This window comes from Simochromis diagramma, unplaced genomic scaffold, assembly GCF_900408965.1.
Source record: "Simochromis diagramma unplaced genomic scaffold, fSimDia1.1 OVJJ01000669.1, whole genome shotgun sequence".
Classification (NCBI taxonomy): Eukaryota; Metazoa; Chordata; class Actinopteri; order Cichliformes; family Cichlidae; genus Simochromis; species Simochromis diagramma.
In genome coordinates this window covers 3,800,394-3,823,629 of record NW_024387458.1, presented here as the reverse complement: position 1 = coordinate 3,823,629, position 23,236 = coordinate 3,800,394, and the positions used below count along the sequence as shown (strand labels likewise).

General features: G+C 40.9%; 1 protein-coding gene across 4 annotated transcripts in view; it reads right to left on the bottom strand.

Annotated features, from left to right (window-relative positions):
• The window catches only part of LOC120723035 (PH and SEC7 domain-containing protein 1-like), a 94,984-nt gene that overhangs the window by 11,778 nt on the left and 59,970 nt on the right, over positions 1-23,236 (bottom strand). For all 4 annotated transcript variants that reach the window (XM_040014288.1, XM_040014287.1, XM_040014289.1 and 1 more), the window contains one exon: positions 10,227-10,270. In XM_040014288.1, coding sequence (XP_039870222.1) covers positions 10,227-10,270 — 44 coding nt within the window. The remainder of the gene's footprint in view (positions 1-10,226; positions 10,271-23,236) is intronic.

The following is a 23,236-nucleotide window of genomic DNA, read 5'->3' as shown; positions in this document are numbered from 1 at the left end:
TTACACTTAATCTCTGAAAGACTGCATCTTTGTTCTTAAAAAAAAAGATTTTCATTCAGTTTTTGCTGTTTAGTATTTTCATTCACCTATGATGCGAAACAACCTTAAATACGATCTTTTCAATCAGTTAAAAATAAATGTTAGTGCAAAATATTTAACACATTACTTAAAAACAGATTTTCTTTTCAAGTCAGTTAAAAAAAATAATGTTCAGTGCTTTTTTTAAACAATAAAGTTTAAGTGAAAGCTGGGGGGGGGAAAGCTGAAGTGCTTCTGATGCTATAAGGGAATAACAGACTTTTGTAGGACAAAAAAAACTGACTTCTCTTGCCACACAGCAGCCATATTTCTTGTTAGATAACTGCTATAAAACTGTTAGATATGTTGGGTTTTCTCTTTCATCCCTCCCTCGTGTCCCTTTGCATGTTTTTCTCCCTCCTCTCGCTGCACAGATCAGCTGTTTTCCTACTAAGTCACACACAACTTTCCTCTGAGATCGTGGGCTGTTTGTTGTCTTTGCACTCCCTCTCACCCACAACCCCTTTCCAATTAGTTTTCTTTCTTTTTTACTGCTTCTGCACCCTCTGTCATTACACAATCATTATTTCATCTGCACGGCACGATCACGCAGATACGCACTACAGCCTCGCAGTGCACACAGACATAAAGGACTCACACACACACACACACACACAGGTGTGCACATATAATAATATCGCTCATATAAGTTAATGTGCACACACGTGATCACACAACACCAAGCACCACTCGGATCTATGTATTTGCACTTTTATGGAAACTCTCACCACACGCTTTCTTACACCCAATGGAAGTGTGTTTTTTCTCATTCACACACAGCGCTCAACATTAGCTACACACACACACACAACTATGGGCACACTAAGGTTTATCACATGGAATGTGCATGGCGCTGGCTCCATGTGACCTCAGGCAGATATTATTTTATTACAAGAGACTCATAGACCTGTCACAGCTACAGATGAACTTAAAACACCTGAGTTTTCTCATGTGCTCTCAGCCTGCTATAACCCCAGGCAAAGGGGAGGAGCAATTTTAATACATAAAAATGCTCATTTTACAATCACAGGGTAGATTTCTAATAGTTACATCATTTATAGAAAAGAACTTTTTGCTACCTGTCAGTGTATATGGCCCAAATGTTCATGACCCCTCGTTCTTCCACGCTTTTTTTAGTGCACTCTCTGAATACCAAGGTTGCTCATTTGTTCTCAGGGCCGACCTCAATTTTGGACTAAATGAAGAAATGGACAGCAGGAACTCAGCTCTGTTGGCAATCCACAAATATAATTAAACAGTACGTGTGCGATTTCGGACTTTGAGATGCATGGTGTTTCCTTCACCCTTCACCGTAAGGAATATACTTTCTACTCTCGTCTTGATTATTTCCTAGTCAGCAGCTCAGTGCCTGAAGTGACACTTCAGGCACTGAGATAAACCCTATAGCTGTCAGAGATCATGCTCCTGTGTCTTTAATTCAAATAAATAAAGAGGTCACCAAGTAAAAACTAGAGATTTAAAGATGAAGGTTTTATTAAATATTTTTAAGAAGAGTGGGCTTTATATTTAGACTGCCTGGATCATGAGCATCTGTTCTCTGGGAAGCAGGGAAAGCTGTGATGAGAGGTAAAATAATTTCATTCACATCATAAAAAAGAAAAGAGAAAACAAATATATTCAGGAATGAAAAGAAATCATCAAATCCTTAGAAGAAGCATACGTGTTGTCGCAAAATACGTAAAGCAACACTAGACTTAAATGAAATTTCTAGCTAACCAGTTAAAACTAAAGAAAGATTGAATAAAGACTTAAACTGGGTCTGGGAAAACAGTATATGTGTCACGGTCCTGGGTCGTTTAACCCAGTGCTTTGAGCTTTCTTATATTTTGATATTCATTGTTTATGTTTAAGTCTTAGTTATCTTAAGCTTGTTTTATTTTGCCTGGGTTGCCCTGTTATAGATCATTGTTTATTAGATTCCCCGTGTTTAAGTTTCCCTCACCTTTCACGTGTCATCAGGTTCGCGATGCCATGTCTGCATCTCGTTATGTTTCCTGTTTTATTTTGAAGAGGCTGGTTGTCCCATGTTCATTGTGTTTAGTTTCACTTCCCCTGTGGCGTCATTATGTTCATTCCAGTCAGTCTGCTTCCCCGTGTGTTTCCACTTCCCCTGGTCACCTCCTGTGTGTATTTAGTCTGTGTGTTTTCATTCATTCCTTGTCTGGTCGTCTGCTATGTTCATGTCATGTTTCTGGGTTTTTCCATGTATCCGTGCCAGATGTTCACTTTAAGGTTATTTTTCCATGTTTAATCTTAGTTCACCCAGTCTAGGTTATTGTTTAGTTTCGCCTTTGCCCTTTTATTTTTGTATTGTTCAACCAGCCTTAAATAAGCAGCTCGTACTTAGTTAAATCAAAGTTTCCTTTTGCGTGTCTGCACTCGGGTCTTCCTTCTCGCTCCACATAGTCAGCCAGACTGTAACAATGTGACCCTGAAACAATAAACAGCACTTTCAGGGACATTTACAAATCTTTATATTCACCAGAGATAAATCCACCTAAAAACGAAATCGATCACTTTCTCGACAACATAACGCTTCTGAAATCATCAGATCAAACGCTAGCATTGGACTCACTGCTGACATCAGGTGAACTTTTTCTTCAGGATTCACAGACCACTTTCTCTGAGAAAATGACATTAATAAACTCTTTCTAAAGAGTTTCAGATTATTCGATGAATTAAACATTGAGGGGCTGTGCTGACGGCAGCTGTGGGTCGTCTGCACCATGCCGCCGCCCCTCACTTTGTCCTTTTTCCGTCCCCCGGTCTTGTCCGTTACGGTTGTAATAATACAAAGTACAAAATCCTATTAAAGTTCCAATAAAATATGACAATTATAACAAATGCCAGGCTTGTAAACATATTTATTTCTGCTGTAAATTTGGGCCCTTTAACACTGGAGTCTATAGAGACTTCCTGCAGGAACCAGCCTGAGCTGCAGGTTTTGGTGCTACCAGCCTCGTTTGTCAGACATTGATTCTGCTGCTTGACCTCCTATTGCTGTTACTACTTTGATCGTTTTCAGTTAGAGGTTTGGTCCACATTACTATATGTTTATTATTGCCAAGGATGAAAGCAAAGGGTCTCTTGCCTCTTGCTGCCCTACAGAACTCACTGAAGCCCATTGGGGGTATACACATACTCATAGAACTGGGGTTACATCAGTAACAACGACTTTTCTAGCGGCACTTTTATGCAGAATATTTTCCCATGGCCGTCATTCCCAAATGGACAGCTTATAATATCTCAAGCACACATTTAAATTGGAACCATTTTCCATATAAATAACCCGTCTTTTCATTTAACTGCTCATGTTACTTTAATGAAGTTTTAATAAATATTATTATTTAATAATAATTTTCATCCAAACCTTTAGAAACACCTCAAATGTAGACCAAATTTATTGTAAAACTGGAAGCACTGTGTCGTGTCAGAGTGTTGTATCAAACACCAGGCTTACTCCACCCTTTATTAAAATGAGTTTATGGGCTCTGAGTGTTTTTGGTGGATCTGAAGTTTTGGTGCAGGGTGCACATCGCTCATTAGGAACAGTCCTTGAGGAGCCATCTCTGTAAATGAGAAACCTGAGAAGCTGCTGAGTCGTCGACTGCAGCTTCATTTCTTTCTAACTACCCTCGTGTGAAATGTGTTTCTGAGCGCTGAACTGAGAGTCTCAGTCTGATTAACAACTGAACTCTTCACCCAAAAAGATCAGGTCTGTTTACTACCCACCAACCTTTTTTTAAAATGTGTTATTTGGTTTTCTTTTTACTGCTTTAAGACATTTTTCTGTTTCATTTTATTTTCTAATCTACTTTTTTCATGTATACCTCTTTTCTTTTACACATATTGTATTTATGTTTGTATTTACTTTTGTTCCAGTTAAACAAATAGTATATAGTCTATATCGTCTTTCCTATATTTTTAAAAAAAAAAAATTTATTCAAAAAGGGCTAGAAGTTATCCAAATAAAATACTTAAAAAATGTAATTCAACCCTTTTTTGAACAAAAACAATAATTTTATTTTCTTTTTAAAATTATTTTTATATACACATTTTATTTTATTTTGAACAGAATTCCTACAGTTTGCCTCTCGCCTTGTGTGTCATTTGTTTCTAATTCTAATACAATTTATTTAGAATTTTCCTATTTTTAATTCCTCATTTGACAGGTTAGAATATTTTTTGCCAGTATGAAAAAAACTAACTTTTTATGGTCATATTCACTTTTGTTGTTGTTGTTTTTTTTTGTTTATCGTTGTTCATGACAGACAATTACTATTTTCTAAATATTCAGTTTGTAAACAAACCCAACAATGCACGTTGCTACAGCAGCGATAATCCCATTCTCTTCTAAATAATCCTTGACAATGCACTGCATGCATCTTTTGGTGTTTTTAAGTGGATTTGTCACATTAAAGAGATGATAGATGCTTTAGGCTGCAGCAGTGAGCCTCTCTGCATCCACCCAGCAAGGTAATATGGCAATTCCACTTGTTACCTCACCAGGCAGCACCCATGCAAAAGTTCAGCCTGAAAATAGAAAATGGCTGTGTGCCGAACCCCCCCGAGACCACGCTATGAGTAACCAACAGTACATAACAGCAGTTAACCCCATGCAGGAGCTGGAGAGAGAAAGAGAAGCAGAGACGGAGCCAATGAGCATGTAGCCTGTTGCCTGGTAACTGCTGGCCTGCCTGAATCCGTCTCCACACAGAGACAAAGTGGAAAGATGGAGAGAGAGAGGTGGAGGGGGGTGGATGAGTGGAGGAGAAAGATAGAGGAGTGACAGAGACGGAGGGGGGAGAAAAGACAAAGCTGATCGTTCTCAGATGGCAGAACATTTAACATGAGTGAGAAAGAAGGTGAGAAAGAAGAGAGGAGAGGAAAAGATGAAAGGGAAAACGGGAGACAAAGGATAGGGCTGAGGGCAGAGATGAAAGGAAAGAAACACAACAGAAGGTAAAAAGATGACAAGAAGAGGAATTCTGGCAAAGAATGGAAAATTTAAGGAAACAAAGAAAATGTATGAAAGCAAATATAGTAATAACAGTGAAGGAAAAAGAAGTCCAGGAGAGGAGGTGAGGAACAGGGAGGGTAAGAAAAAAAGGAAATACAGCCGTACTGTATTTAAGGTCAGCAAAGGAAGGACAAAAGAAGGGCAACATGAAAGATGAATAAATGAAGACAGAAACAAAAACAAAGGGAAAGAACAAAAGACAGAGATGAAGAGATGACAAGAAACGGAACAGGAAAACTGAAGAAAGGAAAATAAATAAAAAACTATAAAAAGGAAAAAAAGTCTAAAAGGAGGAGGAGTCAGGGGTAAAGGGAAGACATGAAATTAGAAAGGGAAGGAAGGAAAAGGAAAGAGATCTGCTGTGTTTCACTGACTATGAGTCACTGTACCAAAACACTCCAAACACAGTCAAGTGAAAAAGGACAATAATTCATAAAAAACACTCTTATAGGCGGCAAAGCATTTCCTCATTCACACAGGCTTTAAATTACCTGTGCAATACCCTCAGACAAAGTCTTATTTTGAAAAGATGGGACTGACCATAAATGAGTTTTTGTAGCCTCTTCATTCTTTTCTACTTTGACAGACAGACGTTGACAGACATAAACACATGCAGTCCTTCCTGCAGCGCCCCCGGTGTGTGGATGTCTGCATTTACAGCTTGTTTACATTTTTTTAAAATAAAAAAAATTAAGTGGTAGGTATCCCCCACTCCAGATGGGACAAATACATGAAATGAGTTGGAGATAAAACGACTTTTTGCATTTAATAAAAGTGTATTATACTCCCCAATTCAAATTCAAGGCCTTTAAAAAGTTTTATTCCACTACCAAAAAGTCTTCACTGCAAGAGAAGCTTTTTTTTAAGTGTATAAAAGGAAAAATCGGGAGGAGACAAAGGCTTTCTCAGGTTCTGAGCCTAAACTGTTAGAGTAAACAAGACGCCTGGAATTACAGACATATTTCATTCAGTATCACAGCATCAGGTGTATGCAGGTGAGCGGTGACGGCTGCAGACAATAATAAGACACGATGATTAGAGCCAGCGAGGACATAGGAGAGCTGAGATTAACAGAATAAAAGGAATAATAGAACAGGAAGGTCTCATCTCCCTGCCTCACTTCATGTACAGCATGCTTCATTCCCCCGGCTCATTATATCCTACTATCCTGCCATTCTTTTCTATCCAGGGATCCACTTCCCCCCGTATCTCCGACTTGTTGCGTCTCCCTTTCACAGCACAATGCCCACCGCCTCTCCCTCTGCTCTCCATCCACCCCCGCTACTGAATGAGGAACCATGTGTATACGTCTGTGTTGTATCTGTGAGCGAGCGAGTGAAGAACATGTGGGTGCATCCAACTGCACCGCTGAGAGTGGCCATGTGCACGTCTCTCTCTGCGGGGGTGTGAAATAACATCCATTGCAAAAGAAAAGAAAAACAGAATAGAGCACAAACACACACCTGTGATGGGACACTAGATTTCACATAATCGCAGCGAGTGGTTTGTTTTAGAGTGTGAATATCACGCGCAGAGAAGGGTTTTATTTTAAAATAAGGGAGTAAATTAGTAAATCGATACTGGAACAAGCTAAATATAGAAAAGAACTGCAAACACACAAACCAGCCTGTATAAGAACAAACAGGAACAAGGTTCTGCCCCCAGGGCTCGATCATTACGCTGTGAGCTCAGTAAGCAGCTTTAAAAGGTGTCACTGTAGCTCAGGAGGTCATCTGCTTATCGGAAGGTTGGTGGTTCGATACCTGGCTGCTCCGGTCTGCGTGCCAAAGTATCCTTGGGCAAGATACTAAACCCAAGTTGCTCTCTGATGCATCCATCCGAGAGTGAATGTTAGAAAGCACTTAGGTAGAAAAAGAATGGGAAATGTGTTTATATAAATGAGGCATATTTACAGGTAGAAAAGCACTATATAAGAACCAGTCCATTTATCAAAAGCACAGAGATAATCAGATATAATCCTAATTCGGACACACCCATCTTTCCAGGGATGGCAGGTTGGGAAACTTTGATGTTATTTATGTTATTTTTTTTTGTGTTGTTGCGGGTCCAGCGACAAACTCTCCACAAAAGATGGTCTGATTGTGAAGCTAGTGATGGTGTGCTTTAAGCCTGCATTCTTTCTAATGGCCAGCAGGGGGCTCTCAGCTTTGTCAATCAGTGACCTCAGGAAACACTTTCCTGATGAGTTTATGATATTAGTCACTATTTTTAAGAATTAGCAAGTAAAACATGCTTTTGATGTTGCTCCTTGTCACACCTGGTTTAAAAAATGCTGACCATGTTTATATGAAAAGGTCATTTCATGCCCGTCTTATGCAGTTGTGGTCACAAGTCCATGATTATGAATGTCATGGTAGTTTTGGGCTTTTAATGATTTCTTGGAGTGCTTGTATGGCAGAGTTTAAAAAAACAAGAACTGGGTGCACAAGTTTGAATTCATTTTTGATTTTGTCTAATCTACACAGGCTCAAATATATACGTGGAGGCCCAGTAACATGTGGCTAAATGTCCCTTAGCAACAGCATTCATGTCCATTATGAGTGGATGTAAACTTCTGTATGTACTGATAGGTCTGTGCAGGAGCACAGAGATTCACAGATGGTGCAGAGGGAGATTGCTGCAAACATTTAGAAAAGATCCATGAATATTAAGTTTCTTGCTTCGCTTTCTTCTGTTTGCATTCAAGGGTTAAAGAGGCAATTTTTCTTTTATTTTTGAGCAGCGACACTTTTATCATTTAGGACAAGACTGCAGCGACTTCAGCTCACCTTAAGTATAATGCTCGAGTTCCCAGAAATGTAAATAAGCACACAGCCACACGGACCTTAACATCTGCAACACATCTGTTTGGCCCTAATATGTGATGTAAACAGAGTATACTGATTAGAATGAGGGTAATGCTCAGTGAAAGTAAATGTGATTCTATCCAGCTTGCTGATTATGCTAATGCAACAGCTAGTATTCCTGTGCAGACATGTGGCTTTTTCTTCATTTTTATAGCGCTGACAATCTCGGTCTGTTGTGAAGGCTTCTCCTCTTCCTGCCTTTGAGGAAGAGTTGTTAAATATCTATTAGACCCAAGTTCAACATGAACAACTCAGTTGCATTTGTGACCGCAGAGCAATGCAGACACACCAGCTTACAATGACATGGATTCAGAGCTGTGAAATAAATTAAAATTTGGTTAATTTTAAGTTTAACCGCAGTTTGAAGGCTACCAATCAATGAGCCAGGCTCCGAGAAAGATTCCTGAATATTAAGGCGGATGAATCTTGTCCATAAGTGTCAGAGTTCCAAAGCAGATTCCATTGCAAAGATCTCTGCCGGCTAAAGCATTAAAAATGAACAACAGACTTCTGTGGGCTGAATCTCTTCATCTGTAACCGGTTTTGTTTGGAGGTGGATTCTCCTTCGCTCTGTGGTGTTTACGTGTCTAAAAATGACATCTCTTCTATCCCAGCGAGGCCTCCTGTGCGGTGGCAGTGTTTAAATAGCTGTCTATATGTCAGCGGAGATGTTTGAACTGGATTGCCTGCCTCTCTGCGGATCTCCTCCGCAATCTGCTCCTCTGACCACTTTTGTTCGGCTGCTTCGGGAGCGCTGCAGCTGCTATTTTTGGAAAGGTAGTGGGAGGCTGTGGTCGCACCTTTGTACAGGATGCAGGTAAAGAGACGTTGAAATGGAGCTGCCTTGTTCTCGTTCTCTTTTGAATTTTTTTTCTTTTGCTTTTCATGCATCCAAAATGCAACGTGTTCACAAGCATACATGTGATTTCTGCCTATACATACACTAATGTGTGCATTTTATCTGCCTGTCACTGTGTGTGTTTGCTGCCGAGAGAATGCAGGGAGGAAAGAGCATCGTGGTAGCTATGGAGTCGTATCCATGGTGCCGTAACTATGGCAACAAAGCTTGGAAAGCTGGCGACTTAATTGGCATCTCTGAGGCGCCGTGGAGCTGTGATCCAGAATAGCAACCCTTGACACACTAATGTTTCCTTCACATGCCAAACAACACTAGCGTCATCACTGAGGATGCAAACAAGCTGATCAATATCCCGTATTGTTTCCTGCCCTCCAGTCTGTGTGTGAGAATAAAAAGCACAGAATGTATGGAAGACTCAAACTACCAAAATCGAAATTGGAAAAGCCAATAAATAAAGAATAAAAAAACAAAAGAAGTTGTTAATTCATTTTAAAAACATGGAATAAATTCATATTAATTTTGTGTTTTAAATTAGATTTTTTTCCACATTTGTTTTTATCATTTCAATTTTATTAATACAAATATTTTTGTAACTTTCTAAACGTAATTATTTTCTGTCTTTCCATTATTTTCTCCAAATTTATTTATCTATGAATTTCCTTTGTTTCTTTTTTGTTTTGAGGCCTTGTATGGAGGCCCAGTATGGGGGCCTAAAACTGCCAATATGAAAAAAATAAACAAGTACATAAATGATTATTTGTAAACAAAATAAGAAAAGAAATGAAGATGTGAGTTAAAAATAAGACTCTGCTTTATTTATTCATTAGTATTTAGCTTAAAGATAAATGACTTACTAAAAAAATGACAGGCATGTATCAGAAACAATAAACAAAACAAATTATACATGATAATATTATTATTGATTTATATTTTTGTATTAAAAATATAAGCTAAAAGGATATCTTTAAAAATAGTTTAAATAAATAAACTAATGTTCAATTTATTCAATTTATCAACACAATAATAAAGTTAATAATAAGGTCATTTGTTTTGAAAAAATTATTATTTTTTTATATTATTTATTATTTTATTATTCTTTCATGCATTTACATCTGCACAGAAGACATCACCGACAGCTTAGCTCCCCATTTGAGGCAACCAATAAATAAATAGGTAATTATAAAAAAAATTGTACATCAGTAAATTTAATCATATCAATTCCAAATATACTGAAATACTGAATGATTTATTAACCAATTTATATATTTCTTTATTTTTTAAAAATTGGGTACATTTGGTCCTCCACAGATGGGAAACCATAATGAATTAAAAACAGCTTAAGATAATAATATTTACATTAGGTCAATTTAAAAAGACTTACAATGTCCACTGCAGCTTCTGGTTCTTGATTGAGTTGTAGAGAGCCTGTAGAGGAAACAAGAAAATCACATTTAGGAAAAATATTAGCAGTGTACAGGTGGACAATTGATCAGATAATGCAGCGCGCGAGTAAAACACATAGGCAGGTTTGTGGTGGTTTTCTGTGAAAACTGCGCAGTAAGCAAGCTGGCTTTATTCAATAAACTGTGGTCAGAGAAATGGCATCTCTTTTCATGCTGCTCAAACTTCCCTTTGCATGAGCTTTACTCATTTTCTTAGCCACACAATCCATCGATCATCCAATCAGTCAGCCACCATCACCACTGCATCAGTAACAAAGCCATTATTCGCCAAGCACCCAGGCCTTTCAATGAATGGACGGGCAAATCAATCAGCCAATAAATAATTTAGACATATGCATCGACCCACATGGAGGAAATTTAAGTTACAGCCTGGGAGCAAAAAGCATAACAAAGACATTAGATCACCGCAACTAACCAGGCCTTCAGTATTTGTAATGTGATGAGTGGAATTTGTCTTTTTATTGGAAAGAGTTTGTACCAAACTCAACATAATGAAACTTGTTGGGAAAGAGGAGCATAGGCAATGCGAACAAATAAAATCCAATAAACCCAAATAAATTCTAAGCACATATTTCAAATGTTTACTGGTTACAATTTTTCTTATTTTTTTATTGCTGTAAAAAACAAAATTCTTGACTAAATAATTTTATTTACTCACATAATAGACACGCAAACTCTTTCTACACAAACAGGAGTTGAGCACAGGTATTTTAACTGTAATGACATCATCACATCAAGTAACCAACTATCAATGGGCCAAAATGACTCATTTGTAGGATTTATGCACCTGTAACACCTTATATAAGCATGGCATCAATTTAACTAATTTATATCCACTAAGTGTTCATCATGATACATCATTATGCATAATGAAGGTGCCTAGCAACCATCTAACAATGAGCTAAAATCACAGACAAACAGTACCCTAGCAGGGACTCACACCTCTGATTTGCACTGGGGATGTGTCATGGGTTTGAAATGTGGTTATGTTTATTTTTCATTCTGCTCCCTCTACCCTGTTATCAGTTTTACTTCCCGTCTCTGCTTTTATCTTTTATTGTCGCTCCTTTTTTCAATTAGTCAGTGTAAATACACAACCTGTGTAGCTCTTCCCATTTTCTTCCCCAGTCTTTATTCATAGTTCCTTCAGGAAGACTTTCATTATCTTACTTTCTTATTTTAATGGGCTCCTAAAATAAGGGCAGGAACTTTAAGCCTAACAGGTCTTATTTAATCCATTTTAGGTATCTAGTGAATGTATGCGAGTACGCGTTAAAATAGAGAAATGTTATTAAAGCTTGGTGTTACTCAAAAAAGGCTTCTGGGTTTTCTCAAATTTGTCAGACCTTTGACGCCCCTGCTAACTGTTTACCTGAAAACTTCTGTTTCTTCCTGATTACATTTTTGGGTTTAGGATTTTACATTTCCTGGATTTAGGTCCTTTTCCTTCCTGATAAATGTGATAAATCAAAGCAAAAATTGTAGAGAAAAAAAATCCAGAGAAGTGTTTTGTATCCGTTTGCTTGCTGATTCTCCACATCCTTTGCACCAGTTATCATTTTTAGGTCATTACTTCCTCTCACAGCAAACACAGTCTTTTACTTTTATTATCATCATGATCAGCACAAGATGAAAACAAAAAACAGAGGCAAAGATGGGTTTTAATGAGGGATGCGGTCAGCTGCTGCTTCTCTGATCTGAGAGTCGGCACATTTGGCTTTAGTTTCCTCAAAATCTGTAGTGACAGTCAGGACCGTTAGACACTTCTCCTTCAGCTCCCCACACACCTCAATGACATCGGCCTCGGCCAGCTGAATGTGACACATAGCAGCTTAGTTTCACAGCCGGGCTGCTGCAGAGGAGCGGGGTCAGAGGAGGCAGCAGGAGGCCATCGGGCTGTAGAGTTTAAGGCAGTGAGTGCAGCTGAAAGACAGATGTGCCGGCTGAGGTGATGGAGAGGACACTTACGGGCAGTTCATCTCTGAATTCCTCGTGGATCAATACCACGCGTCTTCTTAAGAAACCTCAAACTAAAACCAGCTTCATTACACATATTAAGCCGCTGGTTGTCACTCACGTTTTAGACTTTCAACCTAAACCGACTTAATGATGGTGTTTGATTCAGTGATCTAATCAGATTCATTCGCAGCTTTGAAACTGGGCCTAATCACAAATACTTCCAGAGTGCCATGAATATTGATGACCACCCAGAGGAGACCGTTACAGATTTAGGTCTGTTTTGCTCCTGCTGCTGTAAAACTCTCGAGTTATGTTTCAAACTTAACTGCGCTCGTGCATTTTAATAATCACGACAGACAGGGAAGATCTTCCTGGGATGCCCGAGTAGGAGACAAACTGCTACGGTAGCACAAATCCGACCAACATCAAATATTAACAGTGAATTTGTAAGCAGTAAAAGTGCAGTGATGTGACTGCAGAAGTTTACGTGTACAACTGAGGAAAACTGCTTGTTTTCAAAAGATTCAAAATGCTGACAACAAAAGGACATGCATGTGTCATTCCCATGGTTACAAAATACTAAAAATTAGAGGTTTCAATCACTCAACAAAGAGTTTTGTTGGTTTTGTCCTTAGCCAGTAATAGAGCCAGGTTTGGACTTTCTTATTAAAAAATAAAATGATTCTGTTTTTCTCAAAGATCTGGATCAGAGGTATTTCATATCAATATTTCACTTCTGATGAGCTTTTAAAACGTATTCAGTAACATATAAGGCTGTTATCTGCACTCTCATTTGGTTCTGAATAAGTGTAGTAGGGTGAAAAGGAGATTTTAAAGTATTTTTCATTATAATATCCCAAGATTTCTCATTTAGGGTCACGCTTGTGGAACTTTTAGTGAGTAAATCTGAAGAAATTTCAAAAATAGCCTGGAGCTTCAAGTATGCGTAATATTCTACATTTGCCTCCACTTCAGCATAGCTCTGATTTGCATGCTGCATGTGCAGAAACTGTGTCACAGCTGAGTCTATTTGGTGAGTTATTTCTGAAGAATATGTTTTATTTGTATTTCCCCTGATTGTAAATCCTGAGGGATCGACGGTATTGAGAGTCATTGAGTCTGAAGGCTTACTCAGACAAAGATGGATGCTCGTCACCTTCACCTACTTGCTCCATCAACGTCACCAAGTGGCAACAGATGAGAGCCATTAGCCTTGAGTGATGGCGTTAAGCGGCGCCCTGTACTGAGCCATGCTATACGTGCTGTCGGGTCTGGCAGAAATCCAGCCGCCTTCATCAACCGCTCTGCACTCCACATGTATACAAGCGGCACAGGTGGTAAATCAAACAGTAAACACACGCTCTCTCAGATATAGGGGTACAATAAAAGGCCGTTTCTGTCCCTACAGGTGCAATCTGCATAAATATACACACTCTGTGGGTAATTGCCAGACCTTCTCAGGGCAAAAAAAGGACACACACATATTTCTTACCATTTCAAGTACATATTCGAACACTTTGCTTTAGATTTAAAGGTGTAATATCAGGAGGCGACGTATAGAAATAGGCATAAAATCCTTGATATCTATTTGGATAACTTTTAGTACAGTTTGAGCTGTCTGTACGACTAAAAAAAGTGGTATGCAACTAAAAGTTTATGAATGAATAAGAACAAAAATATATCTAAAAAAAAAAAAAATAGGCATCCCTGGGCCAAATGCAGTCCATCCTTTAATCCATCCATTAAGGTACAAACCACAAGGGTACAAGTAAGTACGCCAGTCAAGGGTGCAATGGGAGTATCTTAGAGGCTATAGCGAAGTTTTACCCCGTCAGATATACAATTAGCTCGGCTTTTATCAGCTTTCATAGAGTTTTTCATCCAGCTCATATATCATGAGAAAAACAAAGAAATACATTCCTGGGAACCAAGGTGCCCAATTTTGGACATCAAGGTGCAAAACTGTCATCAAAAGTTCAGGATTTCTGTGAGTTCCAAACAATCTGGGTACAGTTAAATAAGCTGCTGTGCTCTAAATGTACAATCAGCAAGGCTGCTAAGAAAAACTAGCCAGTGCCCTGATTGGGCTTCCTTTCATCGACTTTCTGAGAAAATTAGACTTCATTTTAGATTGTTATTAACCCCAGTTAGAGTAAATAATTTCTTTCTGAGAACAATTTAATAGAACAAAAGTTATATATTCTAATTGTCTGAACTGACGGTTAGGATTGAGGTCTTAGACCATCAAGTATAATTACATACGAAGCCCTACATAGCCAAGCTCTTGTTTATATAATATACCTGCTGAGACCTTATTCCAGCGACCTCTCTAACAGCTGATTGGGGCCCTTTAAATGTTTCACTTTCTTACTTTAAATCGAGCTTTTGCAGCTGCAGAATTAATCAGATTTCAAACAACTGCTTAAAATTTATTTTATAGGTTAACTGTAACGACTCCCACTTTCAGACCATTTCTTCTACTTAAACATGTGTGTGCATGTACTCTATGTTCACATCCTTAATGTGTTTTCTCAAATCTGCTATGTTTGAAAGACAAATAAAGTTATTACCGATATTTGCTGAGAGTGTACAGTGCAGGTTTAGGCTGTAAACAGATGTGTGGCTTTGAATGGCACTGAGCACTTGTGACATGAGCATGAAATGGAAAAATGATTCATCTCTTTAGTGCTGCAGAATACATCATTTTAAATGAACAGCATGGTTTTAAGTACCTTCCTCCTCTTCCTGGCCTGTGGGTGGTTCTGTCCGTCCTGAGCTTTGCCCAACAGGTCTGGGAATACCAGGGGTTTGAGTGAACGCGAGCGCGGGGTTCTGGGATACCGGAACGGGTCCATCATCCGGAAGTCCCTGCCGTATCGCACGGTGCAAAGAGAGCGTGAGCGCAGGCGCCCCGCCGAGTGCAAGCTGTTGACACCAATCATGGTGACGGATTACACAGAAGTGTCTGAAGATCAGTGGAAACCAACCCAGATGATTCAATTCTTATTTTTAAGTCTTGCAGAAACCACGCTTCTTAAAAAAAAAAAAAAGAGTAAAAAAGTTGATCCGAGTGTGAAATGAGGTGCTGGATGGAGTCCAGTAGACGCCGCGAGTGCCAACAGACAGCTGGGAGCGAATTCAGCTATTACAGATAGCAGCCGGCGATCAGCAGAGGCCGCGGAGGGAGGCAACACATCATCAAGCTGCTGTCAAGTGAGTCAACAGCATCGGCAGACCGTGCTCTCAGCAGGCATCAAGCCCCAACGGTCTCATCCCTGGATGTCTTGATCAACACTCGCCAGGCCCACCTGATGCTGAATTATTGATAAGACAGCCATGTATTATACATCCTGTGAGGAGGAAACCAGGCTCCCTGATGCAGGTGAGAAGCAGTCACAACTTTTACCTGGGTTGTCTTTTAAAGATTGAAGGGAAAGCTGCACCAAGGACATAAAGTGCCTCTTTCTGCAGCAAACAAGACAGTGGCAGCAGGTTACAGGCATGAATCCTTAAACATGCACTCAAAAAACAAAAAACAAAAAAACACACACACAAAAGAAACCAAAGCTGACACTCTCACAGATGGCAGAGGTGAGAACGGACAGCCAGCGTGAAACAGATGGGCGCAAAATGTGGAAAATGTGGAGGTAGAAAACACACGAGGAGCTCTTTCTGCTCACGGGAACGCAAACACACTACAACAGAGGGAGACAGAGAGGGATGCGAGGGAGGGAGAGGGGGGGACGGCCGCCCTCGGACTTCAGAGCAGGGATTCCAAAGAGAGCCCTCGATTTCGTCACAAGTCCGGAGAAGCGATACAAACAGAATAAAATTCAGAATTCAGAATCGAGGGGCAGAAACGCAGCGGGGAGAAGACGGCACGGTCCTGTTGCTCCCACTGTAAAATGGACACCGTCGGTTCAACAGTCACAGTGCCGACTCTCAGGTTTTCTCTCACTTCTTCCTCCTGCTCTGTCCACGAGTAGAGGTCCGCTGTCATCCTTTACTCCTTCATCCCCCCCTCCCCTCCAACTCTGCCGTCTGCGATCCACTTCTCTCAGTCAGTATTTTCTTTCACACTCTCTTCGCGCTGGTTTTAGCCTCTTCCCACCGCACATTCGGCGGGTGTGGGTGTCTGAGTGGAAAAAAACGCAGCTCTCCTGCTGCTGATGTCTTTCATGCCTTCCTTATCTTTCTTTGTTGAGTCCCGATTTTAGTCCTTTTCATCCAATGCTTTCCTTCTTCCCTTCTCCCCGCTGCTGCTGCTGCCGCTGCTGCCACTGCCGCTGGAGGAGGTGGAGGAGGAGGAGGAGAGGAAGGCTGGCTGCCTGAATCGCAGAGCGAAAAAGACACTGATAGGGACAGTGCTCTCTCTCTCTCTCTGCCTCTCCCTCGCTCTTGCTTCATCAATGCGTACCTCCCTCCCTCCTTCTCTCAGTCATCACCAGCAAATCACAGTCTTCCTACTGCCTCTTCCATGCGTACACGCTAGCAGGCGAGGTCATACACAAAGACACCTTTTTAAAAATATGTTTGGTCTGGCAATTAGTATGCAGTGGTGGTAAGGTGAGAGAAAAGAGGAACAGGTGCACAAAACAGTGAGGAGTTCAGGATTTTTAAGAAAAATAATTATTTGGCTCCGCGTCCTTGAAACCAGCATTAATAACAGGGGATTCGAGCATCACGACCTCTGCCTTTGAAAGCTGCTCAATCCACAAAGCACCAGACCTCCTCAGCTCCTCCTACAGGTGCTGCGCCCACAGGAAAATCAGTTAAGGCTCGGCCACCATGCGCTCCAACAAGCCTGGCTCCCGGTGTCTTGGTATGCACCAGGCTTCTTGAATCCTTGTTCACAAGTGTTCCCTTGAATCCTGGGAACACTTGTGTACGCCCTCCACCATGTTAAGCTTGTGATTCATTGATACTGAGGAGCTGGGCACTCAAGTAGTAGTACTGCTACCTTTCCTCTCCAAAAAGAGCCAATGGAGATGGTTCAACATCTGAACGTGACGCCTCCTGCATGCCTCCCAGATAAAGTGCCGGTCCTAGATCAGGAGTGGGGGGAACTCTCTGCCTCAGGGGCCGGTGTGCTGCAGGTTTTAGATATAACCCTAGGTGAGCACACCTCAATCAAATGATTAGTTCATTACCAGGCCTCTGGAGGGCTTCAAGACATGTTAAGGAGGGTAATTTAGCCATTTAAATCAGCTGTGTTGGATCAAGGACACATCTAAAACCTGCAGAACACCGGCCCTTGAGGCCTGGAGTTCCCCCACCCCTGTCCTAAATGGAGGAGACCCAGGGTATGCCGACGGTATGCCTCGGAAGATTATGTCTTGGCTTCAGTGTCCCAGAAGAGCATCAGCTTAGACCGGTTAGCAAAATAGCAGGAAACTGATGGATGGATAGAAATACTTCTTTTATGTCTATCCATGAACATCAAGAACCCCACAGAACAGACTTTCTCTGATATATAAATAATAAGAGTTACTCAAACTTTATCATGGCCAAAGTTCCAATAATGAGGTCAGTGAATGTATAAACAATCCCTGCAAATCAGGTACGTTCTTATATATATATCAGATATTAAGCCATCATCGTGTTGCCTAGCAACCACCTACCAATGAGCTAAATGGGCTCATTTTTAACATTTATGCACCTGCAACACTCGTTCACTGCTATACCTTCCTTGGATCCAGTGTTCCTCACTTCACCTGTCAGTGGTCGTAATGTTATTCCTGATGCTGGTTCAGCATTTCGAAGTCATTGTCACAGTTAACTGCCAAACGTCCCTGCTTTCAGGAAAACTAACCTCAGCTAACATAAAATATTTAAAGCAACCAAACATAACCTTTGCAGTAACCCCAAAAGTGCCACATCAGGAGGCAAGTGACAACTACAAGTGATCTCCGAAGGCCTGAAAAAGACAAACATAAACCGTACTGTTTTTAGGCCAAGTGAAAGTAGAAAAGAAAAAGGAGGTGACACAGAAAACTGAGGATCTGACTAAAACCTTTGCTTAAAAGACAAATTAATTAAGCACTTCCTAAAGACAGATTTGTCAACTGAAGTAAAGTACGCACTTCAAACAGGGAACAGGGAAGCAAAGGGGAAGATGACACTGACATTAGCATAAGGAAACTAAGCACAAATATAACCACATGTTACAATTTACAGTAAGACAGTTTTCATGCAACCGAACTTCAATGTGAGTATTTTTTTGCCTCTTTATCATTCAACCTAAATCCATCCCTGGCCTTACTCAGTCAAGGGCACAGAGCGGGCTAGCAGGGCAGAATACTGGGTCAGTAATTGCTTTTTTACAGGTTGTCATCTGGCTTACATACGGCCCGATCTGCTAGATTTATTGTGGCGATTGCAGCCTGATTCAGGTAACTAAGCAGACAAAACAGTTGGGATTGAGGGCGTCCACTGTTGGAGTGAGGTTTTACAAAAGACTGTACAACAGTCAAGATATGGAAGCAGAATGGGTGAGAGAGTGGGTCCCATGCCTGGGAAGAGGGATGTGGAGTCAGATTGGGATGATCCCCATTCATGGGGATTACAGAAACCCCGACAAATGGGTGCAAAATCTCTGGTATGGAGACAAATGCTTGCCAGCATAGAAAGTAAACCCAAGAATTGCACCTGATAAAAAAAATGAGCTGCCATTGGTTCGGTAACATTAGACGATGTGCAAATATCCATCTGTTTTCTTCTGCTTATCCAATTGAGGGTCGTGGGGGGCGGGGCTTATTATAGCTCCCATAGGGTGAGAGGTGGTATGACCTGGACTGGTTGCTTTCCTGTCGCAGGGTCAACAAAGACAGACAGACAATCACTTGCACCCAGATAGACACCTATGAGAATTTAAAATCACCAGTTAACCTAACCCCACTATCTGCATGTCTTTGGATTACGGGAGAAAGCCAGAGTACTCGGAGAGAACCCACCCAAACATGGAGAGAACTTGAAAACTTGCACAGACTCCAGACAAACTCCTGGACGAATCCATGGTGGATTCGAACCCAGGATTTTCTTGTTGTGTAGGTCAGACGCCATGCTGCCCAGATTGTAAATAAACAGGAAAAACGAGCTTCCTGTAAAGAATGGCTGAGCTCACAGTTAGGATAAGGAGCTCAGAGATTCAGAGGGATACAGATGAGCTGGTTCAAAAATCTCCTGGACGCTCAACTGGAAGGAGACCCTGAGAACTGGAAGTGCTGCTGGGCAGAAGGACGACTGGAATATCTGCTTAGTGTGCTGCCACTGTGACTTCACATAAACCAAAGATAATCGATGGATGAATGCATGAATGGATGGCTGATTTGCTGGGTTGAACGTACCCTAGGACTAGATTTTTTAGGCAGTGGTCACAGCCCTAATCTATCTGTCTTTTAGATTATTACTGAGTTTGAGAAGACTGGAGCATCTGGCACAACAGATTAGCACCACCGTGCTTCACATCGCAACAGTCAGGTATACAAACTTAGGTTCTGATGGACAGGTTTGTTACACAGCTTGCATTCGTCGCCAGAAAGACAGGTAAGAAAATATTGGATGAAACGGTTGTGTTTGTTGTTTTAAATACTTAATGCGCGGTGTCCTCCTGCCCTTCTCTACCTCATGCTCTCTGTTAAATTTAAAATTTTACAATAAAACTCTTACTTTTGCTGTGGTTGTTTCTCTTCTTATACCAAGCATGAACAAAGATGGACACAAATAAAAAAAGACTGTTCCTCTCTCATGACCAGCATCTGTCTTTTGACATCAGGGTGGACATTTTGGTGAGCTGAGATGTGAGTGGTGTCCCTCGGGTGCCTGCAGCTCGATCAGGAGGAAGAGGAATGGTAGGAGCTCCGGGGGTGCAGAGCTAACCTTTGCCTGCAGAAAGCAAGCACCCTGCATCAAAACAACAGCCTGCTGCAGGAGGAGGTAAAAGCTTCTATATTTTCTCTTTGCAGACCTCCTTCTGACTATTATCCATCTTTTTTGCTGTATATGGTTGGGAGCAACTTGAGAAAACCATCAACCTTGAATTACTCCAGTGATGGCGGGTCTTGTCAGGTGACTTTACGCTAAAGAAGAAGGGAACGCCTGCTTACCGAAAGCAAACCAAACTGTGTAAACATCTAAACAAATGTGGTATTTTTAGTTACCTTATCCCCTCCTCACCGTTTCTCCTGCCTGCTGTCAGTCTCCCCCTCTCCTTCTCTCCTTCTCTCCCTCAATATTTCACATCCTGTCTAAATCTCTCCTTCTGTCCCTCACGGAGAGTCCAGACAGCTCAGGGAGAGGGGGAGCGCTTCCTCAGCCACATGCCTCCTCTGACCTAAGCAGCTGTCTCTTCTTTACACTCTGCCTTTCTTTTTTCCCACTTCATCTTTCTCTACCCCTTTTCCCTCAGCAGCGCTACATTTCAAAGTTATTTTTGGAGTAAAAACTGTGAGAGATTTGTACCGACCAGTGTGTCTTTGCTGTCGAATGTGAGGCTGAGTGTGGCAGGTGTTGGCAAAAGGAACATTCGTTTATCCCGGACGTTACGAGCTTGAAAACATTGTCTTGTTTTTCTTGATTTACCAGGGAGGGTTGACAAATATCCGTAAGATTACAAGAGATCTATTCAGCTCATTTCCAGCGATATATTTTTATTTTTGGACCCGACAAGCTGTTTTCACTCATATCCTTTTAAGCCAACTGTCTCCTGATTGGCTGCCCCTCACAAACAGAAGAACAGCAGGTGGGGTGGGGCTTCTGAGATCCAATAAACTGTGCAAAGCTAAGTGTTTGTAGCAGTCTGAAGCCCGAGCTTTTGCCTCACATGGACTACTTGCACACCCGCAGACCTCAGTGGAAGCTTTGGTCGTGTTTAATTTGAATATGAGCCATAACAGAAGTATGTATATGACAGATAAATAAGCTCAGCAGAGCCAGTTAAACATACAGAACCTGTCCAGTAGTGGATTTTTGTTCAGTTTCCGAAACCAAATATCAGAAAGAGAAAATGATTGCATGCACAATTTACCATGAAAATGCTGCTTAACTCCACTGTCTGCTGAGCTGTGATGCTATTCTGCTGCACAAACTATGTGACAGCAGCATTTCTAATCAAATTACCCCACATTCTTTTTCTGCACAATGCTGCTCACTGGAAGCTGTTGTCTTCGCTCTTCTGTCTAAAGCCTGTACTGAAAGTGGAACAAGGGTTCCCTCCTCGTGAAATCAGCTGCAAAATCAACTAAATGAATTAATTTAGTTGATTTTAAGCGATCTGGGGGCTGCAAATGTTCTGCCCGAACAATAATGCCTGCTTGGCCTGACATGAGTGTGATGGGTATCATGGAGTATAAGTTTAAGCTGTACTTTGCTGTTTATCTCAGCTGATACACTCTTGCAAAAGAGGGTTATTTTTAACATCAAGAGTTGCTGTTTCCTGCTTAAATAAAGGTGAAAAATTAAATTAATCTTAATAAAGTTGCTTTATATTTAACAAAATAAGAAATGAAACCGACCCACACCTGGCTAATAGCAAAAAGCAGATGTGCTTCTCTGTTATTCTTGATTGACCTTCCAAATCCCCCTTAAAATCACAGTCAAATCATAAATCATGTGATCATGTGGTCGTAAGTTAAGTTTTCATAAGCTTATATTTTCTGTCATATGTTTTTTTAAATTACCAGCATATAAGATTATATTGTATTTAGCAGGTTTCAGGTAAATATCTGTTGCACAGGTATACAGTGGCTTGCAAAAGTATTTGGCCCCCTTGAACTTTTCCACATTTTGTCACATTACAGCCACAAACATGAATCAATTTTATTGGAATTCCACGTGAAAGACCAACACAAAGTGGTGCACACGTGAGAAGTGGGACGAAAATCATACATGATTCCAAACATTTTTTACAAATAAATAACTGCAAAGTGGGGTGTGCGTAATTATTCAGCCCCCTAAGTCAATACTTTGTTGAACCACCTTTTGCTGCAGTTCCAGCTGCCAGTCTTTTAGGGTCTGTCTCTACCAGCTTTGCACATCTACAGACTGAAATCTTTGCCCATTCTTCTTTGCAAAACAGCTCCAGCTCAGTCAGATTAGATGGACAGCGTTTGTGAACAGCAGTTTTCAGATCTTGCCACAGATTCTCGATTGGATTTAATCTGGACTTTGACTGGGCCATTCTAACACATGGACATGTTTTGTTTTAAACCGTTCCATTGTTTCCTGGCTTTATGTTTAGGGTCGTTGTCCTGCTGGAAGGTGAACCTCCGCCCCAGTCTCAAGTCTTTTGCAGACTCCAAGAGGTTTTCTTCCAAGATTGCCCTGTATTTGGCTCCATCCATCGTCCCATCAACTCTGACCAGCTTCCCTGTCCCTGCTGAAGAGAAGCACCCCCAGAGCATGATGCTGCCACCACCATATTTGACAGTGGGGATGGTGTGTTCAGAGTGATGTGCAGTGTTAGTTTTCCGCCACACATAGCATTTTGCATTGAGGACAAAAAGTTCCATTTTGGTCTCATCTGACCAGAGCAGCTTCTTCCACATGTTTGCTGTGTCCCCCACATGGCTTGTGGCAAACTGCAAACGGGACTTCTTATGGTTTTCTTTCTTATGGTTTTCTGTTAACAATGGCTTTCTTCTTGCCACTCTTCCATAAAGGCCAACATAGTTGTCCTATGGACAGATTCCCCCACCTGAGCTGTAGATCTTTGCAGAGACCGGCAGCTGGAATTGCAGCAAAAGGTGGTTCTACAAAGTATTGACTCAGGGGGCTGAATACTTACGCACACCCCACTTTGCAGTTATTTATTTGTAAAAAATGTTTGGAATCATGTATGATTTTCGTTCCACTTCTCACGTGTGCACCACTTTGTGTTGGTCTTTCACGTGGAATTCCAATAAAATAGATTCATGTTTGTGGCTGTAATGTGACAAAATGTGGAAAAGTTCAAGGGGGCCGAATACTTTAG